At 32.0% G+C, this 23,057-nt stretch overlaps 1 protein-coding gene across 1 annotated transcript in view; it reads right to left on the reverse strand.

Annotated features, from left to right (window-relative positions):
• LOC140757134 (uncharacterized) overlaps positions 1-22,727 on the reverse strand; it is a 28,394-nt gene extending 5,667 nt beyond the window's left edge. Inside the window, exons 1-2 of the mRNA XM_073092670.1 lie at positions 22,329-22,727; positions 2,860-2,995 (exon numbers count right to left, since the gene is read on the reverse strand). Coding sequence (XP_072948771.1) covers positions 2,860-2,995; positions 22,329-22,583 — 391 coding nt within the window. The 5' untranslated portion in view covers positions 22,584-22,727. The remainder of the gene's footprint in view (positions 1-2,859; positions 2,996-22,328) is intronic.
• Positions 22,728-23,057: the final 330 nt, after the last annotated feature.

A 23,057-nucleotide genomic window follows, 5' to 3' on the forward strand; every position in this document is an offset into this window, starting at 1 on the left:
AAAACAGATGGTATTTAAATGAACTCAAAAAGGCAGTGTGCAGTGCACGGTTATTTAAATAAGCGTTATTTATAGAAAATTACCATAATAATTTCAAACAGTAAGTGAGCCATGACGGAATCTATAATTACCGACTAAAAACAGGAGTGCTCGGGGCGTGGGGCGCGTGCGTGGACCTCAGTTCAAACATGACTTAATTGCTGATTAAGCCACAGTACCGAATAAAACATAATAAAACGAACCTGCTTAATTTACTTCGATTCGCTGTTTATTTTTCTTCTAGTTATGCTAATTTAAACGAAGGCGATAGCTGTCACTGCGCACGCGCAGTCTGTTTTTATTACCTGTGTAATTTTTTCTCATACCGAATATGTGCTGCTTATACGAGCCATTAATGTCAACTTTAAATTAACAAAATATGAGATATTTGTTTTCTTATGCTGCGTTTTATACTTATCTTCAATTTTTATTTTCAGGTAATTAATATATGCACGCACGTATTATACTTTAAACGGAAGTAGGAATTCCAAACTTTTTTTTACAAACTGTTTACATGTCTTCTTTACGAACTTTATATTTATTATAAAAGTATATTTAAGGTAAATGCTCACTACCATAATAATCTGAGCCGCATCTACTATATCATCTCAAGACACATCTTGTTTTATGAATCCACGGCGAATCAGTTAAGAATAAGGTGAGGTATCAATTCACCTTATCGACTGCTGCGTTCGTACGCTAACGAGGTTTTATTAAATGTATATCAATTATCAATACCTTGTGAATATAAAATTTATTTTATTGGTAAAACTGGCTTTCATATGAGGCGATTATTTTAGTTCTCAAGAGTGGTAATGCATCTGTGATCGACTTCAGATAGATCTTTATGGAGTTGGCTACCTACTTGCATGCACGGCAGTAATCACTAATCATCAAGTGGACTGCATGTTTGTTTATTACAACAATGTTATAATAATTCGCCAAGTACGAGTCGAACTCGGACATGGAGGCTTCTGTACCACCATTCATTATTTTTTACTTATTTTTATTCATTTTATTATTTTCAATAATACTTAGTTATATAATAGTTATATACGGGGTGATGATGGATGATACGTAAACAACTTATAATAAAATGAAAATACCTATATTAAATATGTTTTATGTTCTTATTTGTATTTATTATAATACCAGTTATATTAGTAAACGGATTATAAAAATTTCAACCGTCTTCGTAGTACGGTTTAACAGTTAGATCGAAAAATACCGGATTGTTGTATGGAGACCCCTTTTAATATTTAACTTTATTTTAGTTTTAGTATTTGTTGTTATAGCGGCCACCGTTATGGTTCTGGAGATATAGTGACAGTGACAGACGGACAGTGACAGACGGACAGACGGACGGACAACGAAGTCTTAGTAATAGGGTTCCGTTTTTACACTTAGGGTACGGAACCCTAAAAAACTGCGTGAATTATATAAACATGTTTATCTATTAAAGGCTGTAGTTATGAAAAATGGACTAAAAAGAACACTACATGCTACGGGTCCTCAAAGGGAAGTAATAAATAAGGGTGTTACCGTAGAAGATGTTCGACGACCCCTTGTAAATTTACGGACATCTGTAATCCACCCTAATACATTGCTATTTTCACGAATTAGATTAGTACGCCTCGTATAAGTGTTTCTGCCATACTATATCTTTAAAAACAAAGTAGCAGCACTAAACGATGTTATTATATTGCAAATGTGGTAGGCGTGGCGTTAGTGTCATAGTTGAACCACGAATAATTTATCCGCAAACCTTTAAAACATAGTTGTATTAAAGGTTTCCAGTTTTAGAACTGCATAGTTGCGTAAAGATAAGTTGTCTTTTTCCCGTCGCAATCTTCCGTCTTGCGCACATAAACATCATCTGCTCCGTAATAATGTTCGCGCACTTATGCCATACTTATTCCATTATATGAGCATGCGTGGTATGCTTTTACTCACCATGAGGAATGGCGAGAATGAGTACGGAGCGTTGCGACGCTAATACGATATACCTAACTATGTAATTTATGGTATAGTCATTGAGTACACAATAAAAATATTCTCGTACTGTTAAAAATGGTGTATAAATGGTAATAATGCATATATTACACAAAAGGTTTTTAAAACACGTTTTGGCAACACGGGCCTTATATGAGGTACATGAGGTAATGACGAAACACATTCAGAATTAGTCTCTAAAATTGGTTGGCGAAAGAAAAGGAATAAATTTGAAGTAACGTGGATGAGAAATTAGGTTCTAGGAAATTCTGTTGGCTATAAGAAGTTCCTCTGCTATGTGCGGCCCGAGGGTTGCAGACTGCCAAAGCTTTAAAGCATAATATTAATTAATCTGGTCATTCCCGATTTACATGGCCACTGATTTTAATCGTGATTTACGTTGGTATCTCCCGAAAAGGGTTGACGACGGCTAAGTTGTTGTACACCTTTTTTGAATTCCCAGACTTGCACTTATTTAAAAAATATTTTAATTGATTACAAACCAGCGGGTTTGAAAACTTGAAGATGTTAATTCCGTGTTAAAACAGGCTTTTTGAGATAAAGCTGTGGAAAGACTTTAATATATTTTATTTGTTTGTTATTATTTATATCAATTACTAAGACCTTATTCCGCTTTATAAAAAAATGTCAAAGGCTGTTGTGGATGAAAAGCTTACATATGTTATACTTGCACTGCTACCCTACAGGAGTATATTGGAATGCTTTGTAAGTGCTTATTCCTTAGGTACTTACCTTTTGACGGGATTTTTTAATTTTTATAGCTGTTCTTAAAAACATAGAAAGTAGCAATATATTTTCTTTACTGACCGTGTAAAATAGCAAGAATCCGCACGTATCGCTGTTGCGCCCGATCATCATAGTATGCAGCGTATAGCGACAACCGCGTTCCGTCTACACGCTGCCAGGAAGACTCCTGGCTCGAAAACGAGTACCAGGTTCGATTCTGAAAACAAATGGTTAACTTTAAAATTTTATAAGTTATATCAATTAAGGTTAAGTTATATCAAATTTTTTTGTCCTTAATTTATCTTTGGTTTCACAGCAAAGGCTTTTTGACGTCAATTTCTTGTATGCATTTATGTTTTAAAAATCAATTCCTTTTGGCGTTAATTCAATTTGATGGTTTAGATTACTGATTTCTATTAGTTCATTGCTCCGTTTTTATACCTGTAGTAAATAAGCATAAGCATGTATAAGTAAGTAGCATTGCGTTGTAAATTCGATCGGTTACGTAACGTTGAAATATTTTTCTTAGCAATCCTTTATTTTATTTTTTTATAATATGAATACAGAATACGTTATTAAAGTAACTCTTCTAGCATCGTGCTAAGTAGTAATTATTTAAAAGATCTGTCACAAGGTATTTCGGAATGGGACATCAATTTGCATAAGTCGTAGATTCGTTTCGCTCTCGCCACAAGACATTATGCGATTTCGTTCGAACTCTGATTTATATCGTAACGATATAAGTCCTGTATTTTAAAGTTTAACTGTAAAGTCACTAGCGTTCTTGGAATCTATAAAGCTATTTAGCGTCAAATAGTAACGTTAAATAGTAATATATCTGCTAATAATTTTAAAACAATTTAAAATTATTAGCAGAATTTATTAATAGAATATAGCAGAATCTAATAATTTTAAAACAAGTTTCGATTAAAGATATAAATATTCTAACTTGACTATTCAATATACTTATTTCATATTCAGAATTTTAAAATATAATTTGGAATTTCCCATCACAATTGGTACTTAGGTATATAAATATATAAGATTTAGCACACAATACGACAATTCGAATATCATTACTGTTCAAGCATGCGCACTTTGATATACGTAACCAATGGTAATACCGCTACCGATAGTTATATGTTTTTGTATAATATTTTTTATGTACTAAAAATAAATAAGTTCTTAAACTATTTTTCCTCTAAACTATTATCTTACATAGATTCGAACCAAGCTTGCTCTACATTTCATGCATATTGATTTATTTTTCGTAAATATTTTAATTCTATTCGTCTTAAACCAGTTTATACTTAAAAATATCGTACTTGGATAAAACTGATAAAAAAATGAATACCTTCTATGTTTGTATCATTTTCCATAAATTGTTTTCGAAGAACGTACAAAACCACATCATTGCAAATCTTCATTCGTACGAGGTGGGAACGTAAGTGTTGAATCGCACGTGACGAATTCTCCAGACCTGATTGTATCCTTAGGGATCTCACATACCTGAACGTACTTTGAGATTGAATTGTGACCGTGTACAGCCTTATTATGCCCATACGAGATCTTTTGCTTTATTTTTGCGCATTTGTTCCAATCTCTCTTTTTACGGCATTCATTCAATTTTATGGTTACCGATATTATCCGTGTAATCTTTGCCTCCTTAATTTTTAAATAAAGTTGTCGAATGTTCGATGTTTTTTATTACGACGCTTATTATCCTTTCATTTAGATGAACAAGTTAGTATATATGAAATTTGCAAAAGTCTCCGTAATAAGTAGGTGAGTACCTATATACATTTATTATGAACTTTATATACCTCTAAAAAATGATCCGCTCTTTCGAGTCATCATTATTTTTTTTACACAAAACGAAGATTTAAAAGAACGTTATTTTCGAGAGATCGTGGGTGAATATAAATGAATATGTAAGGTCATAATAGCAACTGCATGATCAGATTCTGTCATGAAGTCATTGTTCATTCGTGACCGGGCACTGTCGCGGTTTGTGATCTGCGCTTGTCAAAGTACTGGCTTGCGACGTGACCCCACTATCAGGCATGTCAAGATAGATGTTTCATGATGAGTTATCATTTTCAATTAATTTTCAAATAATAATCAAAAGTTATCGCCTGTAGCGCCTATTAAATAGTTATTTCTGAAATTCATATAAAATTTACCAGTGGTTATATTATTGTCGTCATTATTTTGTTTATTGTTTACAAGGCTAGGCAACTTCATACATGCATTTAAATAAACCATTATTATGCACACTGTTTAGTAAATAAAAAGACATTTGTTGATGTTATGGTGATGCATTTAAAAGAGATTTTATTTATGAACATTGCGCCAAATTATTAACTTATTAAAATTAAATTAAACAATGAGCAAGAATACACCTTTTGTTAAGCTTAGGCTCTATCTTCATCAGAGTATTAATATTTTGTTATTTCTCCAAGCAAGCTTGACATCTAAGTAAATTGCATTGCAGATGCAGATGTAATCGCATTCTAACCATGTCATTAGTCATTCAGCTGGCGTATGCACTGGGTATTTTGTAGTGCCATAATCATTACGTAAGTTGACAACCACTGCACCGTTATAGATCGTGTATGCGCTTCGTGTTTTGATCAAGATGAGAATGTACTGGCAGGAACATCACGGGAAAATGTTTTTGTAAAGGGACATTTTACAAAATATCTATATTTTATTAATACATGGATTTTATTATACAAGCCTTGATTAAAACAGCAGTCCCGTGATCTTATATGTCTATGTGTATAGGTATGTGAATAAGCTATAGTTAATCTTAATGAATAATTGGTAAATGAGAATTATAATTAGTTTTAGTATAATTATTCTTCTTGGATATTCTAGACAAAAACTGACGAAATTGCACGATTGTTGCTTTAATGACAAATGATAAGTAAGAAATGCAAATGAAGGCATTGGGTATGGCTTGGGAATAGACGCTCTTTTCAAAGATATTTCCACAGATAAGGTACAAGCTTAATGAATAAGTCAGAGTTCTAACATGTAAGTACCTACACTAAACAACCGACTCTTATCTAAGAAAAAAATGCACAACGTTAATTAAACTGACCAGTCTGAAGTCTAACTAATATTTTTTATGTCACAAGCAAATGCAGTAGAGAAACATCTGTGGTAGGCAAGCCCAGTTGAAAAAAAGAGGATATTTTTATATTAGAAAACAAGTTTCTGTCGGTGATTCCACAACATACTTTGTTAAAGTATCACTCTAGTCTATGTATTTCCGTTTGATAAATTTCTTATTAGTACTTTATAATTTTGATATAATTGTTATAAGCTTCTTGTGGGAATCCCTGTACACAGCTTTTTAATTTCCTCTCAGAAATCTTATGTATTATCATGATAAAGTAATGTCTCATGTCTCAATGCCTAATTCTTTGCGCATCCAAGCACAAGTCCAAGTCTATTACCACATTTAAAAAAAATATGCAACCACTATGGATTATGCTATGTTATTGTTACGTTAAAAAAATATAATAACTAAATGAAGTCATAATTCTCGAGCTTGTAAACATTATGTTTGATTAATAGAAGAGCGACGGTTTAAAAAGATACTAAAGTAAAATCATATTATCATAACTTCAGAAATGCCTCAACAAAACAAGTAGTGTATATGAATCACCCAGCGTGGGGCTTACTTAAGTCTAAGCTTTTACGGGACTAATTAATATTTATATTTAATACTTTTTTGAATACTAGACGAGAGTTGTAAGTTATTTAAGGTGCTTTGTTTTATAAAGATAGGCATTTTATAAATAACCGTTGACCATATAAAATTGATACAATTTTCTTAATATTACTAGGTGTAAGTTTGAGAACCATGTGTGTACTGCAATACGTATATATTTATTAAAGTAATTGTCTATTATCTTAAACTAATTGCATTTCATAAACTAATAAGCCTATTGTCATGCCATGCTACTAAATACATCTACTAAATACATACATCTATACTATTATAAAGAGGAAAACTTTGCTTGTTTGCTTGATTGTAATGAATAGGCTCAAAAACTACTGGACCAATTTTAAAAATTCTTTCACCATTTGAAAGCTACATTATCCACGAGTAACATAGGCTATATTTTATATAAAATATATTTGATAAATAGATTTTGAGGCGGTTCAAAGTTTGCCGGGTAAGCTAGTTTTAAATATTTATATGTCTAACAATACAGATGCGACAATACAAGTCAAACATAATTCTGGAAAGCAGTGGCCGTGTTCTCACGACAAACGGTGAGGGTGACCTTTTTCGTCGTGTACTCGTATCTGATGCAGCAACATCTATGTATGTCGCATTGTGATGTACTCTATTAGGGTCCCGTACTCAGGGTAAAAAGGAACTTTATTACTAAGTCTCCGCTATCTGTCTGACCGTCTGACCGAATCCTGTATGTCATAGGACTCTACCTCGTGGACCGTAACAGATAGACATTTGAAGTTTGTCCAGAGTATGTTTAAGGGTAGCCTCTATGACAGCTACTAAAAATTAAAAAATGGAAATAAATGGGAATTTTCGACGTTTCTCGCTTTACGTATTGAACCGTAATAGGTAGACAGTTCAAACTTTACACTTTTACAGTGCATTTACTTTAATGGCAGCTATGATAACAAATACTAAAATAATATATGAAAATTTTGCCACACTTTGCCAATTATTATTATATATCTAAGTACAGTTGTAGTTGTTGTTACCTGCATGAGATATAAATGTTAGTTTTCACTTTCTTTCTAGATGTTTATTTTAGATTAGTACGGTACTAGGGTGTCATCACCGTGACTAGGTTTGCGGTACATTACCACAGACCTATGAGCGCTTATGTTGGCCGTGCCAACCTACACAATACATGAACCTACACATTGTTACCAATAAGTACATTTTGAATTCATTATAAATGCATAAAAATATAATAAATGTATACTTATAGGAATACTCAATCAAAACAGACCACAAGTTGTTCTTTTCTTAATGTTGGAGACAAAAGCAATAAAACATAACTGCGGTCATAATGTTAATGATACCCAAATGCGAAAAACGTACGTGGGCCGATTTCACACGAACCAAAACATTATAGGTACACACATATAATTCTATTCTGCAGTAATACTATATAATCAATTCAAACCTGATCTTGCCTCCATTACCCTATGGCGTACATTGTAAAAAATTGATGGAACTTATTCATACAATTATTCTTACCTAGGGTAATGTCCCCATAAATCAGTTTTAGGATATTACGAAATGATTATGAATTTAATATTTTTGTAAGGATTCATTCACACTGTGAGGAAACTCATTATCAGGTACCTACTTACTTTTGTATTTGGGTATTTCCGTTGATAGAGCTGAAATGTTGTAGAATGTTAGCTGTACCCTTAGTATGAGTTTTTACGTTTTACAAAAATTACTGCTTTTTTTGTTTACGCATTTCCCATATATTTCCAATCAGTTCTGATACAATCCGCTAGGGGCGCTAATTGGAAATGTATGGACAAATACGTAAACAAATACCAAAACAGTCATTTTTGTATAAACGTAAAAACTCATACTAAGGGTTCTGGTCTAAAATTATGTACTAAACCCTCTAAATTAAAACATATACCTAGCTATTTTAATGCGTTACAATTCAGTTCAGAGGGGCCCACTTATCATTAAACTTACTATACTCTTCTATATAGTCTATTACTCAAGTTTATGATATAAATTATATACTTGTATAGGTACTGCTTCTATAAAAAATCTCGAGCGGTCTTAAAAATTTAATATTAAATAGGTATGTGTTAAGATCTTTATTTGAACAACTTATGCTAATTTACTATTTAATCGCTTCTATTAAATTTACTATAAATAAGTTACTTTTAATTATATTTTACTACTATTATTGAAACATAATTGCAGTAATTTGTTAAATTTTAGTCATGGCAAGAGGGTGCATTTAAAATCTCATAAATGTGGCATAGGAATGTATCACGCTAAGTGCAGGTAGGTACATAAAATTTAGATTGAATGATAATACCTTAAATGCTTAAGAGTCGTATTACGTGATGAATATCAAGTTCAGACTCTTTACTATGGTCACAGAACATAAATAAATAGAAATGGCACACTCACACTTTTTTAATGTTAGGCTAAACACTGAAAGCTTTTATTTTCTGTGTGAATATAATCGAGAATACTTTATCTACACTAATATTATAGAGAGGAAATCTTTGTTTGTTTGTTTGGTTCTAATGAATAGGCTCAAAAACTACTGGACCAATTTTAAAAATTATTTCACCATTCGAAAGCTACATTATCCACGAGTAACATAGGCTATGTTTTATATGAAATATATTTGATAAATAGATTTTGAAATGGTACAAAGTTTTCCGGGTCAGCTAGTTTCGTTATATATCCAAATGATTTCTGCATTGCCCTTTATATTGTATCTAGTAAATCAGGTATCCGATATCGTTTATAAAAAGAACCATCCCTCTAATTCGTATTGAACTACAAAAGCCTAAGAAATTTTGAGCATATACCTACCATTAAATAGGTAATTACGGAACCATTGGTTTATGAATTATTGATTTTTGAAGATAGCTCATAAAAGCTGATAATAAAGCATATTTTTATACAACTATTTACATTTAATAACTAAACATGCGTGGACTACGAATAAAGTGGTTAAGGTGGTAGAACCCTTTGAGGTTCGACTCCGGCAGCACCACCGCCACACCTATTTCTACCTAATAACAGCAGTGTTAGGCGCTGTTGTGTTCCGTTTTAAAGGGTGTGGTAAGGGAGACAGACTTTTCCGAGGTGTTCCAACTTAGTCCTAGGGTTGATTACAGATGTCCATGGGCGGCAGTAGCCACTTACTATCAGGTGGACTGCATGCTCGTCTGCTACTCCTATATTATAAAAAAAGTAATGTAGTTATAAGTCATTTCTACCATTTATTTGATCTGTAGTTACAGCAGATAACGCCAGCAAATGACACGTAATTATAGCGTATGCGCCATAATTGTGGCCCATAAACCTATAACACTGACCAAAGCGTATAATCAGATTTATATTAAGCAAATAACGTAAATACTAAGCTTACGCCATAAGTAAAAGCCATGAGGAAATTTGAAAACATTAGCATTTTGTTTTATGTGTATAATTTTACCAGACAAGCCTAATGATTTGAATTTCTACTTTTTAATCTGGGGAACCGAGGTTCGATCTAAGGTATCCACGACTCGTAGGAACACCGTTGACTTTTCGAAATTATGTGCGTATTATAATTTAATTATTATTTTTCAACGGTGAAGGAAAACATCGTTAGGAAATCTTTTGAAAGTTCTTAAAACATCTGAAGTCTACCAATATATCTAAAATCGAGCATGGTAGCCTATGATAATGTGTAACTCCTCTCACAGAGATTTCACACTCACAGGTCTTTATCTGTGCCCAGATGTAGGATAGTAATGGGTTGACAACTATTATTATGATTGAGTAGAATAAGGTGGTTATCGGATGTTAAGTGGTCAATGCAGCCCATGAAAGTAGGTACATTACCAATATTTATTATTGTAGAACATAGATTAGTAAAGATACTTCGCCGCCTTGAAATTGAATGAAGCCACAAACGGCTTATTATAGTAAGTTCTTTTTTTGAATTCTTGACAAATAAAAACATTTTTAGAGAAAATTACGAATAAATAACTAATACTGCGTAATTTGCATAATAAATAAATAATTTATAATAATAATTTCAAATATTTTAGGGAAATTTTAGCACGGAGACGTGGCAAAACTTTTTTACGCAACTATTACAATTCTCAAAACTGGGAACATTTTCTTGTTAGGAGTGAGTAATCTTTACTAATCTATGTTGTAGAAGTACTTTAAAAGAAGTTCATGTGTTTGGATGCAAATTAAGTATATACTTACTTATGTTTTCTTCACCAGTTACACTGTTCTGTTAAAACATAGAGACACAGGCACTGCTGTTATATTTTCTAGTTATTTTTATTTCCGTATAAAATTTTCATGTGATGATGTTTCTTAGATATATTTTTTCAAGTCTTAATTTCAAATCTTATTTATTTAATTTCAAACAAAATCATTTTATCTAGGTAAACTTAACCAAGCGTAAGCGGATAGAGTTGAATTCCCGCGTTTTTTCTCTGACAGTTGTTTTTTTTTAACGAAATAAATTTTTTTGTTGTTTTTATTTGCAGCCAGTTCAATATGAAGAATAAATTATAATTTAATAAATTATAATTTAATTCTTAAATAAATTATAATCTTTTTTAAAACGAATTCTTGCAAGTTACTTATCTGTTATTCAAAAATACGAATATAAAAATAATTAAAAGTATATCTCGCCATCGTTAATGTTACATATTCATAACACGTAAACGTAAGACCTAATAATAGTAAGTTCTTATATCTCCGCACTTAAAACTTATATGGAATTTGTAAAGTTAAATTGGATATCCGATAAAAGATTTCTGAAAGCAAATATATCTCTGCCTATCACGGTAAAGGCACTTTTCATTGTTCTTAACCTAAGTTATTGTATGCACGGATAGGGCATATCACAACTTCGAAGACGGAGCCGTGCTGTTTAGATAGCCGTATCAGAAAATAATAGATTTATTGATCCAGTCGAACTTTGGTTCTGTTTATTGCCACCCACGGGATTGCAAATACTTATAAGGTATGTAAAATTTATATTAAAGGAATATAATATTTACCAAACCAGGAAAGCGAATGACATGAAAATGTTAAGTGGTCGCAAAAACATATTAATTAGGTCGAAATATACATTTTGTATTAGAATTTAAAAGAAACAATTTAATGAACTGACCATAAGTTTAATAAATATAATTGTAAAACATTTTATAAATTATTCTATGAAGGCATTATGAAAATTATTACTTTGGACTATTTTGAGCAACAATATTAAAATGGTAACTTGTTTTTGTTCATGCGATGGCTTCTCGGTCTTATGACCATTTTGCCAATGTCAAAATGGTAACGTAATATCCCACAATTCTATATTTAAATATATTTTTCAAATTAAAAGTAATATTTTAATACAATTAATGCAATTAATATGAAAAATTATAATAGTGGTCTAGACGTTAAATCATAAAAAAGATTCCGTAAATAATACAAACTTATAAAATATTGCCCTAAAAGTCGTAAGTTATTTTATTTTTTGCCCATAGATTAGTAAAGATTACTCACTCCTAACAAGAAAATGTACCCAGTTTTGAGAATTGAAATAGTTGCGTAAAAAAGTTTTGTCACGTCTGCGTGCTAAAATGTCCATAAAATATTTGAAATAATTATTTATTTATTACGTAAATTACACAGTATTAGTTATTTATTCGTAAATTTTCTCTAAAAATGTTTTTATTTGTCAAGAATTCAAAAAAATAACTTACTCAAATAAGCCGTTTGTGGCTTCATTCAATTTCAAGGCGGCGAAGTATCTTTACTAATCTATGTTTTTGCCCTTAAAATAGCATTGCCACAGGTAAGGTAGTGGTCACTACATAATTATATACAACAGCTATACTACCGATGTTTACTTCGAATATTCATCAGCTCTCCACATGCGCCGGCGCCGGCAATGCCGGTTGCGGCATATTATTAGAAATGCCCGTGGATATTGATTTCGATTTATTTTGCATCCGGGACTCGTATCTGAATAGATTATCAGTATCAGAATTACAAAACAAGTTTCCCGCCACCAGTTAATATTAATTGTAGGTAGGTACGTATAATATAGGTACGTACATTCTACGAGTACCTACATACACATGCGTCGTTTACCTATGGTTTTTTTCACTTATTACTACATAAGTGATGTCATACGAGTACAATAATAATAATTCATGTCGTAAATAGAGAATTTCATACATATAATTATTTTTTTATCGTTTTTTTTATAATATAGGAGTAGGCGACGAGCATGCAGTCCACCTGATGGTAAGTGGCTACTGCCGCCCATGGACATTTGTAATTAACCCCAGATAGGATTAGATATTCCTTTCTGAGGTCGGCCACAGGTGCGCCGCTACCCCTGAGGACTAAGCTGGAAAGCCTCGGAAAAGTCTGTCTCCCTTACCACACCCTTCAAACCGGAACTTATTAGGTAGAAATAGGCTTGGCGATGGTGCCGCCGGAGTCGAACCACATAGGGTTCTACCACCTTCAAAACGATGGCAAACTTCATGGCCCATCGTCAAAATCATCAAACCATTGTATTATTATCAAATGTATTTTAATATAAAATTCTTGTCTTTTCAGTTCAAAGATTCCGTTATGTATTGTTATCTTAGTTATAATGTAACAAGTAATTAAATAATATGTTAATGCCTTATTGTTGTTATTGTGGAATTATTTCTTAACCTTGTATTGTTATAATTAATTTTATATGAGAATTGTTGGTTTTTAATTAATTTTTAGGATTCCGTTAAAGCCAGTAATACAGTTTTAAACTGATATTAGAATATATTTAATATGAAGGTAACCATAATACATGTTGATTCATATTGTTCCATTGTAAATAAAATTTCTAAAAATATGTTAAGATAAAACATTATTATTTTTGAAAATATTAAAAGGGTTTTTTTTTCTTCGGCTTCCTTACGTAATTGGGCTGCCGTTTCTGTCGGTTAATTTTTTTTTTAAATTACGCACACTGAAATTTATTTATTTATGTGTATACATTGCTTTTACCCCTAGTATCCCTAACTTTAAAGTGTCATTCATGGACACCACATACGTTTTTTTCTGTTAAAAAGCAACGATAAACATGTTCTTTAAAGTTTTTAAAGTTATGGTAAATATATTATATCATCGCTCTAAGGATTAGCAAGTGTGTTGTGGATAACAGGAAGTATACCTGAATACTAAGTAGAATCGACAATAGGTCGTATTTTCTTATACGACGTACGCATATATTCTCACCCATTCTTGTTTCTGGTATTAGCATACACATTATGAGAAACACTACTCATTTATCTATTTACGGTCAACACCCATCACATTGTTTATCGAAATTGCAAAAAGAAAGAGAATACTTATAATAGAACAATGTTGAATAATAGCAAACGATGTGTAAAAGATACTGCTTAGAAACTAACGGCTGCTAATATATCTAGTTATTTATCAATGTTTGTTATAATTATTTATTACCCGACTGTCAAGGAAGGTGTTTTTGGAGCGTATCTTCTATGTTTGTAAATTTCTTTATCACCTCGTATCATCTATGCGGCTGGATTTTTTATTGATTTTAACAGTTAAGATAATAATATCATTATATTCGTCTTAAAAATCCAAGTGTTCTTAGACAGATGTTTGAATAAAGAAAAAAAACGTAACAGCGGAATTCTTACATCAAAATAGAGGAAATTAAAAGGCGACTACAAAAATGTATATAAAATTATTACAACTATCAAACTGGCTCAGTTCTTCTTTTGCAGTCGGGTTATTAATTTGTTTAATTATATAAATTCCGTTACTAAATTATTGTACTTTCATCGCTATGAAATAATCTTGCAATGGGTTGACTTTTACAAGGAGACATCAATAAGATTTGAATAGGCAAGTTTTTATTATAGAAGCAATCGTTTATGCGTAAAAAGAAATAAAAATGTAGCCTTTACGGGACGCTGGGCAGATGTGAAACATTGGAATTGATGGTCATTGAATGAATTTACAATTAAAGAAAACCAATAAATAATCATGAGGTACTTAAAATAAAAATAACATTGAAGAAATTTTGAAGGTGGTAGAACCCTTTGTGGTTCGACTCCGGCGGCACCACCGCCACACCTATTTCTACCTAATAACAGCAGTGTTAAGCGCTGCTGTGTTCCGGTTTGAAGGGTGTGGTAAGGGAGACAAACTTTTCCGAGGCGTTCCAGCTTAGTCCTCAGGGGTAGCGGCGCATCTGTGGCCGACCTCAGGTTGGAATATCTAATCCTATCTGGGGTTGATTACAGATGTCCATGGGCGGCAGTCGCCACTTACCATCAGGTGGACTGCATGCTCGTCTGCTACTCTTATATTATAAAAAAAAAAAAAATTTTTCATGTACACACACATGGAAAAGCAACACGGTATTTTAAAATAATATATTTGTGTGTGTGTGACATAAGTTATTGTGATTTCATCGCAGTAGACAACATAGTATAGACGATAATACGTGGCATAGAGCGACGGGATAAGAAGCTTCATACCGTTTGCCGTCACGGCATATAAATCGATTTTACAGGCAAGGAGCGCCATAGGTATAATTGTACTTCACTGCATAGTCTCTTCAATGATAATGTTGACTTGTAGTACACCGCCAGTCGCCAGCCTTGTGTCACGTATATTCAGAGCTAAAAACCTCGAATTCAAATAATTTAAAACAATATCCAACCTACTTATAGCGCCCCCTACTGGTAAATGTCATTATCGTTTTTCGTGCAGCCTGTGTACATTTATGATTTTTCAAAATAAGAAATAAAATAAGTAATTTATAGTAAAAAATATTAATTTATAACAAATATTTCAATTAATAATTTATAAAAGACGTAGGTGTAATATATTGTGCAGAAAAGTTACAATGGAAAATAAAGAAATTTGACGAAATTATTCTGAAGACTTGTACTAGGCGGCCATTACGAATGCCGTCGCAAATTGAAAATGTATTATTTTCATTTATTAAAGATAAGATGATAATCTTATATATTAATGAGGAATGACAAGGTAAATTTTTACATATATATTTTTCCAAGCAAAGGATTTTTAGATTACCATATTGTTCTGTAGCAAGGAATTTGACGTCTTATGTTCATTAACTAAGCTTGTCACCTATTTAGGTGATCTCGCTTATTTAAATCCTTATATAAATCTCGCTTATATAAAGCTATGAACATAGAAATAGGGTGCTATTTAGCCCCGTGCATGGGTACTAACCCGTTTATACTGAGTATTTACTCACATAAAAGAATCTACTATTGAGTAGAATATACCTAATGGGTATTCACCCGTTCAAATAAGGTTATGACCCTTACATGTTGGATATTTACCTACATTACAAGAAATAGGGTGCTATTTAGCCCCGTTCATGGGTACTAACCTGTTTATATTGAGTATTTAGTCACATAAAATAATCTACTATTGAGTAGAATATACCTAATGGATATTCATCCGTTCAAATAAGGGACCCTTACATATTGCATATTTACCTATATAACAACTATAACAAGATACTACTATTAAGTAGACGGATACAACGGATATTCACCCATTTTAATAGGGTATTATGTCCTTCACATCGGGTAAATAACCTATATAACAAAATACTAATAATCAGTAGATAGACACAACTATTACCATCGATTGGGTGTAATGATTTTAATGAATGAACATTTTATTGAAGAATCATTCAGATTAATAATGTACATGATACAGGATATAGAGATGACAATTTATATCCTTTTGTAATACTCTAGAAGAACCTAAAATTGGTTTAACCATTCATAAGAATTTGGTATCCAGGTAAATCAGCATATTAAAGAGTAATTTACTAAAGGAACTATCTATCTATCTAGATGGTGATAGATAGACTAAAGGAAAAAATAGTTTAAAGGAAGAACTGGACCTCTAGGAACCTCTAGGAAACTGTGGGACGGATAACACATGATTAGACTTTAAAAGTTGCACAAGTCGCAGTTACTATTGTAGCTGTAAAGAGTCAAAAGCCATGCCACATCAGGCGAATGCTTACTGCTCTCGAGCATTTGACATGATTGTTTCTTAATAATTTTAAATTATTTGCCTTTATAAAGATAATTTGCTATCAATTATCTTATTACTGGTGCTGGTCATTTATTATGTATAATAAATAATAAGAAGAAATTTCATAGTACAAGTACTGGAACAAATGATCGGCAAAATGGTTTAAGAAACAATGATTGTTCAATTCATATATATATAGTACAATATTTTATAATAACAAATATAACGAAGATATTTACACTTCATCCTATGATAAACTTCATCCAAAAGTTTGAGATACTCATACCAAATAGGGTCATTATCTGACTTACAACAAGCCTCATGCACAAATACCTGTATCACAGAAAGGCTTGATCGAAGTTTCCTTTGGAATAAATCTTCAATCACAACAGATTTTTAGGTGAGTGGTTAATAATGTGGTCGATTATAATTATAATTTTAAAGACCAGTTGTAACAAATAACTATTGACCCAAGCTTTGCAAGTGGTTAGCTTTAAGAGTCTATCTGTATAAACACTTAAACTCATTATTCTCAAGGAATGAAGATTTTTTCAAAATATACTCTGTATGTGTGTAGAAAGACTACTCACATCAGTGGTAACATATTGTTTACTCTTAACCAATTTTTTACAATATTTTTACTTTACCAACACCTGATGATGGTGATGTTGGTTTATATTGAATATCTTGGTCTTAATCTTGAGCTTTAAATAAAGCCTGGCATTCCACTCACTACTTACTATTGTTTTCAAGAATGCATATTTGGATACTAATTCATGATTACCTTAAACAGTGTTTACATGTCTATGGTTAAATGGAAATTCTATGCATTTCAAGTTCTTTCCTTTGGTTTGAGCAGAACACTATATTTATGTTTTTACTAACCTTTTAAAAGATACAAGACCATACATAACTGATTAAGATCTAGGGACAGTGTGTCAGTTATATATTTATATAACATAGTTCCTATTTGAAATGTCATAATAATGGACAAGGAACAATAACAACACTTAGTAATTTAGGATCATAGACAGAATAAGCTATATCATTCTTTAGGATTTATTGGTTACTTAAAAGATAGTTTGATAATTGGAAATAATACAACTGTTAAGGTTGTTCATTGTATTATACAAGCAATAAATAAATAAAAAATCAAATTGCTTTACCATTAGATAAAAGATTAAAAATCAACACAAGGGTGAAATATAAAGAAAAAAAAATAAAAAAATATATATAATAATAATATTAAAAAATAAAAATTATAATAAATGCAAAGATAGGTATATATATATAACAATTTTAATAATGTTTATCAAAATACTATCCCTCTTACAGATAGATATAATTACAGGTGGTAGTTGTCATATTATTTTTATTATCGGGACACAATCAGTTATGTAACATATGGTCATTATTCTCGGTATTTTTGTTATTTGATTTAAATAACAAATCCGATCAACTATTTAAAGTTAAATGCAGCATTACTTGTGCTTAAAGATATTTTTTCAATAATCATCTTCAACACGGTGAAACCCTAATACGTGTAGGCAACTCCACAGTTATTTCATATAGAAACAGCATGGTGTTTAATACCCACATTTAACCGTAATATCAAGGCACATATTGGATTTATTGAATACCCAAAAAATGTTTTTATTTCCCTAATACATTCAATAATTTCAGAATGAATTTGCTATCACTAAATCAAGATTATACATTGCGAATTAACACTTTGAAGGTTTTTAAATAGATTTATTTACTAGGAAACCTACAAGAAGTATGACTTACATGTCATGACTAAGGTTATACTATTTAAATGGAAATATTCATTTTATTTCTAATAAAATAATTGTTGTTAAAGATTATCTCTGAACGGTTGGGGAGTTTGTGGTAGTATCTGGTAGTAGGTCCAGACAGTCCTAAAAAATAGTATTAAAAAAAAAAAAAAAAACCTTTCATTTTGGAAGGGTTGCATTTTGGGTCTCATATGAATTTAAAAAAAGAAAAAAAAAAAAAAACTAGATCCATTTGTTTTTCGTCAACGCTTTACCCTGTATGTTACTCGCTTCCTCGAGGAGCGTTTCGTTTCTGTACACGAATCTCAAGATTTTGTTGCTCTACAAGCAATGTTAGACGCAATAATGAAAACGTGATGCTGGTGCTTATAATATTTTGGCCTAAACAGTGTAAATAACTAGATCTATCTGTAGACTGGTTACAATATTCTTTTCATTTTGATATATATATATCTAGAATTATTTTTGTTCTTAAAATGCATATTTAGGTTTTCTATCCTCCATATCCCAAGTATGCTATTACTTGGGATAGTTACATCTGATGTATAAATATTTTTAGCGAGTTAAGTGTAAAATATTATATATTATTTAGTGGAGATGAAGAAAAAATACTATTTACTTTTTTTGGTTATTGTAATTACTCATATAGTAAAAAGAAAAAAAAAAACAATAATAATATATGAGTAATATATATATATATATAAGTAATATATAAAAACAATAGATATCGTATATATTATGACGTTCACTTGGTGTAAGCCCGTGAATGCCATTATTACTACCGATTCGCCTACATCTGAGTCGAGACTTCTAAAAAGTATACATAAACATAATAATAACATTATTGTATATTAACCAAATTGCTTGTCGGAAGATATTGTATATTAAATTGCCACATTAATTTAAACCTTACTATAACCAGTGTTCAAACAATCTAGTATTACAATTATTTCATAGTAATCATAGTATTTGTCCAGCACATCCTTAATAAAATTACCTAGATAGGCCTAGTAACACTTGAGAATTGCAAGAATAAGTTTATTTCTTTTATGTAATCTTATAATACAGTGACCTTCCAGACGACAGTTTCTAGATTTTATCAACCACGGAAGATGATGGCATTGTTATATCATTTTTTACAATACATACCATTAGAGAGCACGCGTTACCACGCTGCTACGCTGACGTCTAAACATATGAGTGTCAGTTAAGACCCTCTTAGAAGGATAGCTGAATGGATCAGATCTAAGTTCAATTTTGTAGTAGAGATGTTACATCAAACGTATACTTGATAACTGTAATTAATATTTAAATAGATATATTAAATTAGGAATTTTAAAAATAGTAGGATTTAAATGTTTTTGTATTTTGTTTAATACGCTCGTTATTTTACAAATCTCTAAACATCTACAAGTCAACATTATCATTGAAGAGACTATGCAGTGAAGTACAATTAGAAATTAAACGAACTTACCTAAGTGAAGTTCCATTTCAATTGTACGAACTGCATAGTCTCGAAATGATATTATAACCCACCCACCCATACTTATATACGATAAGTATTACCCATAATATCATCTATGTTGTAAAATAATCGAGCTAATGAACTTACATCTTGACCCCAGGATCTCTAAACTTAATGACATTTACCAGTAGGGGGCGCTATAAGTAGGTTGGATATTGTTTTAAATTATTTGAATTCGAGGTTTTTAGCTCTGAATATACGTGACACAAGGCTGGCGACTGGCGGTGTACTACAAGTCAACATTATCATTTCGAGACTATGCAGTTCGTACAATTGAAATGGAACTTCACTTAGGTAAGTTCGTTTAATTTCTAATTATTTAACACTTCATGTCTAAGCTGAATAATAACGTACGGTTACACGCAGAATTATGTAGTTAATAAAACTGTCGTCCATTCATTACTGTCCCACTGCTGGGGTCTCGTTTCTTGTCTGTTGAAAGGTGTTGAGGCCATATGCTACCGCACTGCCCATGTGCGAATTGGTAATAAAACCGACTAAGTGTGAATCGAACTACCGCATTTAAGGTTCAACTTTACCACACAATATATACAACAACCACACAATATTGTGTTATGTGCCTATCAATTGTATTTTCTTTTATTCGATGTCGGTCCCTTACCTAGTTTGTTTGCGATAAAGTTTGCACTATAATCATACTGAACTTTTTAGTTTTATGGCATAAATATATTTTTTTCGACACAAAAATGACTTAAAAATAAAAATGTTTGAAAATTAGCAAAAGATAAATGTACAAAATGTACTAAAATTGAATTAATAATTAAAGTTACTATAAAGATAAGATTAGAATTGTGCAAGTCGTGCAGGGTTCGTATGCGGAAGTACAACCGCTACATCGATTACGTAACTAAGGGAGGATTTTAGTAGAATATTGTTACATTCATAGCGTTAACCCGCGTCTTCACGTACCTTACGAGGCCTTAGAAGCTGTAAAGATAGTTTCCTTTACAACACAAAATTATAGAAACACATAAAAAAAAAACACCTGCCTAAAACATAGCCTATCTCACTCCTACAATTTAGACGACTCCAATAACACTTCATATATCAAAATCCGTCAAGTCTTTGGCTTTAGGGCATGTCGATGAATAAGAAATAAACGCTCGAAAACATTACTCTCCACATTTGGGTAAAAACTGTTACCTTGTTGATGACAAGTATGAAAGAGAAGATGATATCTGCAGTCTTCTAATAAGATTAGGATCTATCGGGTGTCGATTACAGAATGCTTCCTCTGAGAATTAATTTTGAACGTCTGGCGTGTCTCTATCTTATTACAGAAATTGCGCCATGTATTAACACTTCCATTATAAGGCAGAAGTAGAACCATGAAGGGTAAATTAAATTACAATAATAAGCATAAAAATTCATATGGCGTATTGATACTGATAATCTTAAATATTTTAGTAGGTATTCTTATCTTTGTATGTTATGCTGTTGCGTTTTAAATATTACAAGCACTTCAATCGTGGGAAAGTTAATTACTCGTTATTCGTTTCGAAACGATTTTATTACAATCGATTACGATAAATTTATAGGTTGTAAACTTCTATACTCGACTATGGTTTGTACATCTTATTTTCTTGACAACAAGCATCGTAAAATTCCGTTTATTATCATTGAGCATGTCCAATTGTCTAATAATGCAATATGCAATTTGAATGAAATATGCTATTTTTTTACACAAGGTGTTCACTTTTGTTATAATAAATATTTTCCAAACGTTTAATTTAAAAAAAAATCTTTTAGTAGGTTTATCATCATATATGCTGTACGAAAACTATTATTTTCTGTTTTATGGTAATGGTTACTTTCACAAAACATGAGGAAATCAATAACCTTACGACTGGAGATCTTCATACTGCGATATACGTCGGAAAGTTCGAAGATTCCCATAAATTAGCCATTGGTTACGGATGGAATTGGTAATTTCGCCAATCATGATTTGCTGGGACTTCTCATCTACATATGACCGCCAACTCTTTACAATTTAACCTCTGTCGTTTTATCTATTATCAAAGGTAATTTGTATGTAAATCTATGTTTATGTGAGGTATTTTATGGTATTTAAATATTTCTGGATTTTAGTTGAGATTCGCAGATATATTTTTATAACCGGTATATGGGCAGATTAGGTAAGTTATGTATTTTAAATATTTTAAAATTAAGATATTGTCATGTTTTATTTTATATTTGTATTTTATGATGAATGAATAATTAAATTGTTCTTTTGTTGACATACTACGAAAAAAATAAATTAAAAAATATGGTTTATTATTATTAAAAAAAATGAATTCTATAATAGTTTTTATAATTATACGCTTTTAGTGTTATTATTAATATTATGTTTAAAGTAATATAAAAGTATGCTAACAATATAGGGGACGTCGGGAAAAGCTGGCAGGCGGTTGCAGGCGACTGGGTATGGACGGTCCATTTCTGCCTGCTTTCCCTCCGAGTACGCTACGATCGTCTTCATGGTAGACAACCCTCCCATCGGTCTGCGGTCACTCCAACGCACCTCAGGATGCCATTCATTGACACAAGCAATCCAGCTCACGCAAAATACTGTCACTCCCGCCAACAAAAACTTTGTCACGCGGACAAACTTCCTTGCGGAACACGGCATCGCGGCTACTGTTCAATGCATTTGAGTTTTTGAAAACATATGTTGGTACGCTATGGGGTTCGTCGACGGCGTGGTGAGGCCGTGGTGTCGCGGATGAGCGCGGGGCGCATGCGTTCCGAGCGCGCTACCATGGCGGACTGCCGCGGATCAGCTGATAGCGTATCAACAATGCGTCCCTCCCGGCTAATCGTTCTAAACGCTTGCGGACGTGGAAGTCTAGTTTTCTATACCAGTTTTCGCTCGTGACTCTTCTTTTGCACGACGTGAATGTACTTCTAAACATGACTTGTTTTGTAAAAAGTTGTAGCAATCTCACACGGAACAAGAAATTTTATGGGCAAGACGAGTAGACGTGTTACCTGGCAGTTTGTTTAATTGCGTAAGATCGATTATGAACGGGTTGCACTGTAATTATTGGGCCAGGCTGATGCTCAAGACGAAGCTGTTTCCACGGACGTCTCATTTACATAATAG

This window comes from Epargyreus clarus, unplaced genomic scaffold (assembly GCF_041222505.1).
Source record: "Epargyreus clarus isolate Ecla_fem2 unplaced genomic scaffold, WU_Ecla_fem_2.2 ptg000004l, whole genome shotgun sequence".
Lineage (NCBI taxonomy): Eukaryota > Metazoa > Arthropoda > Insecta > Lepidoptera > Hesperiidae > Epargyreus > Epargyreus clarus.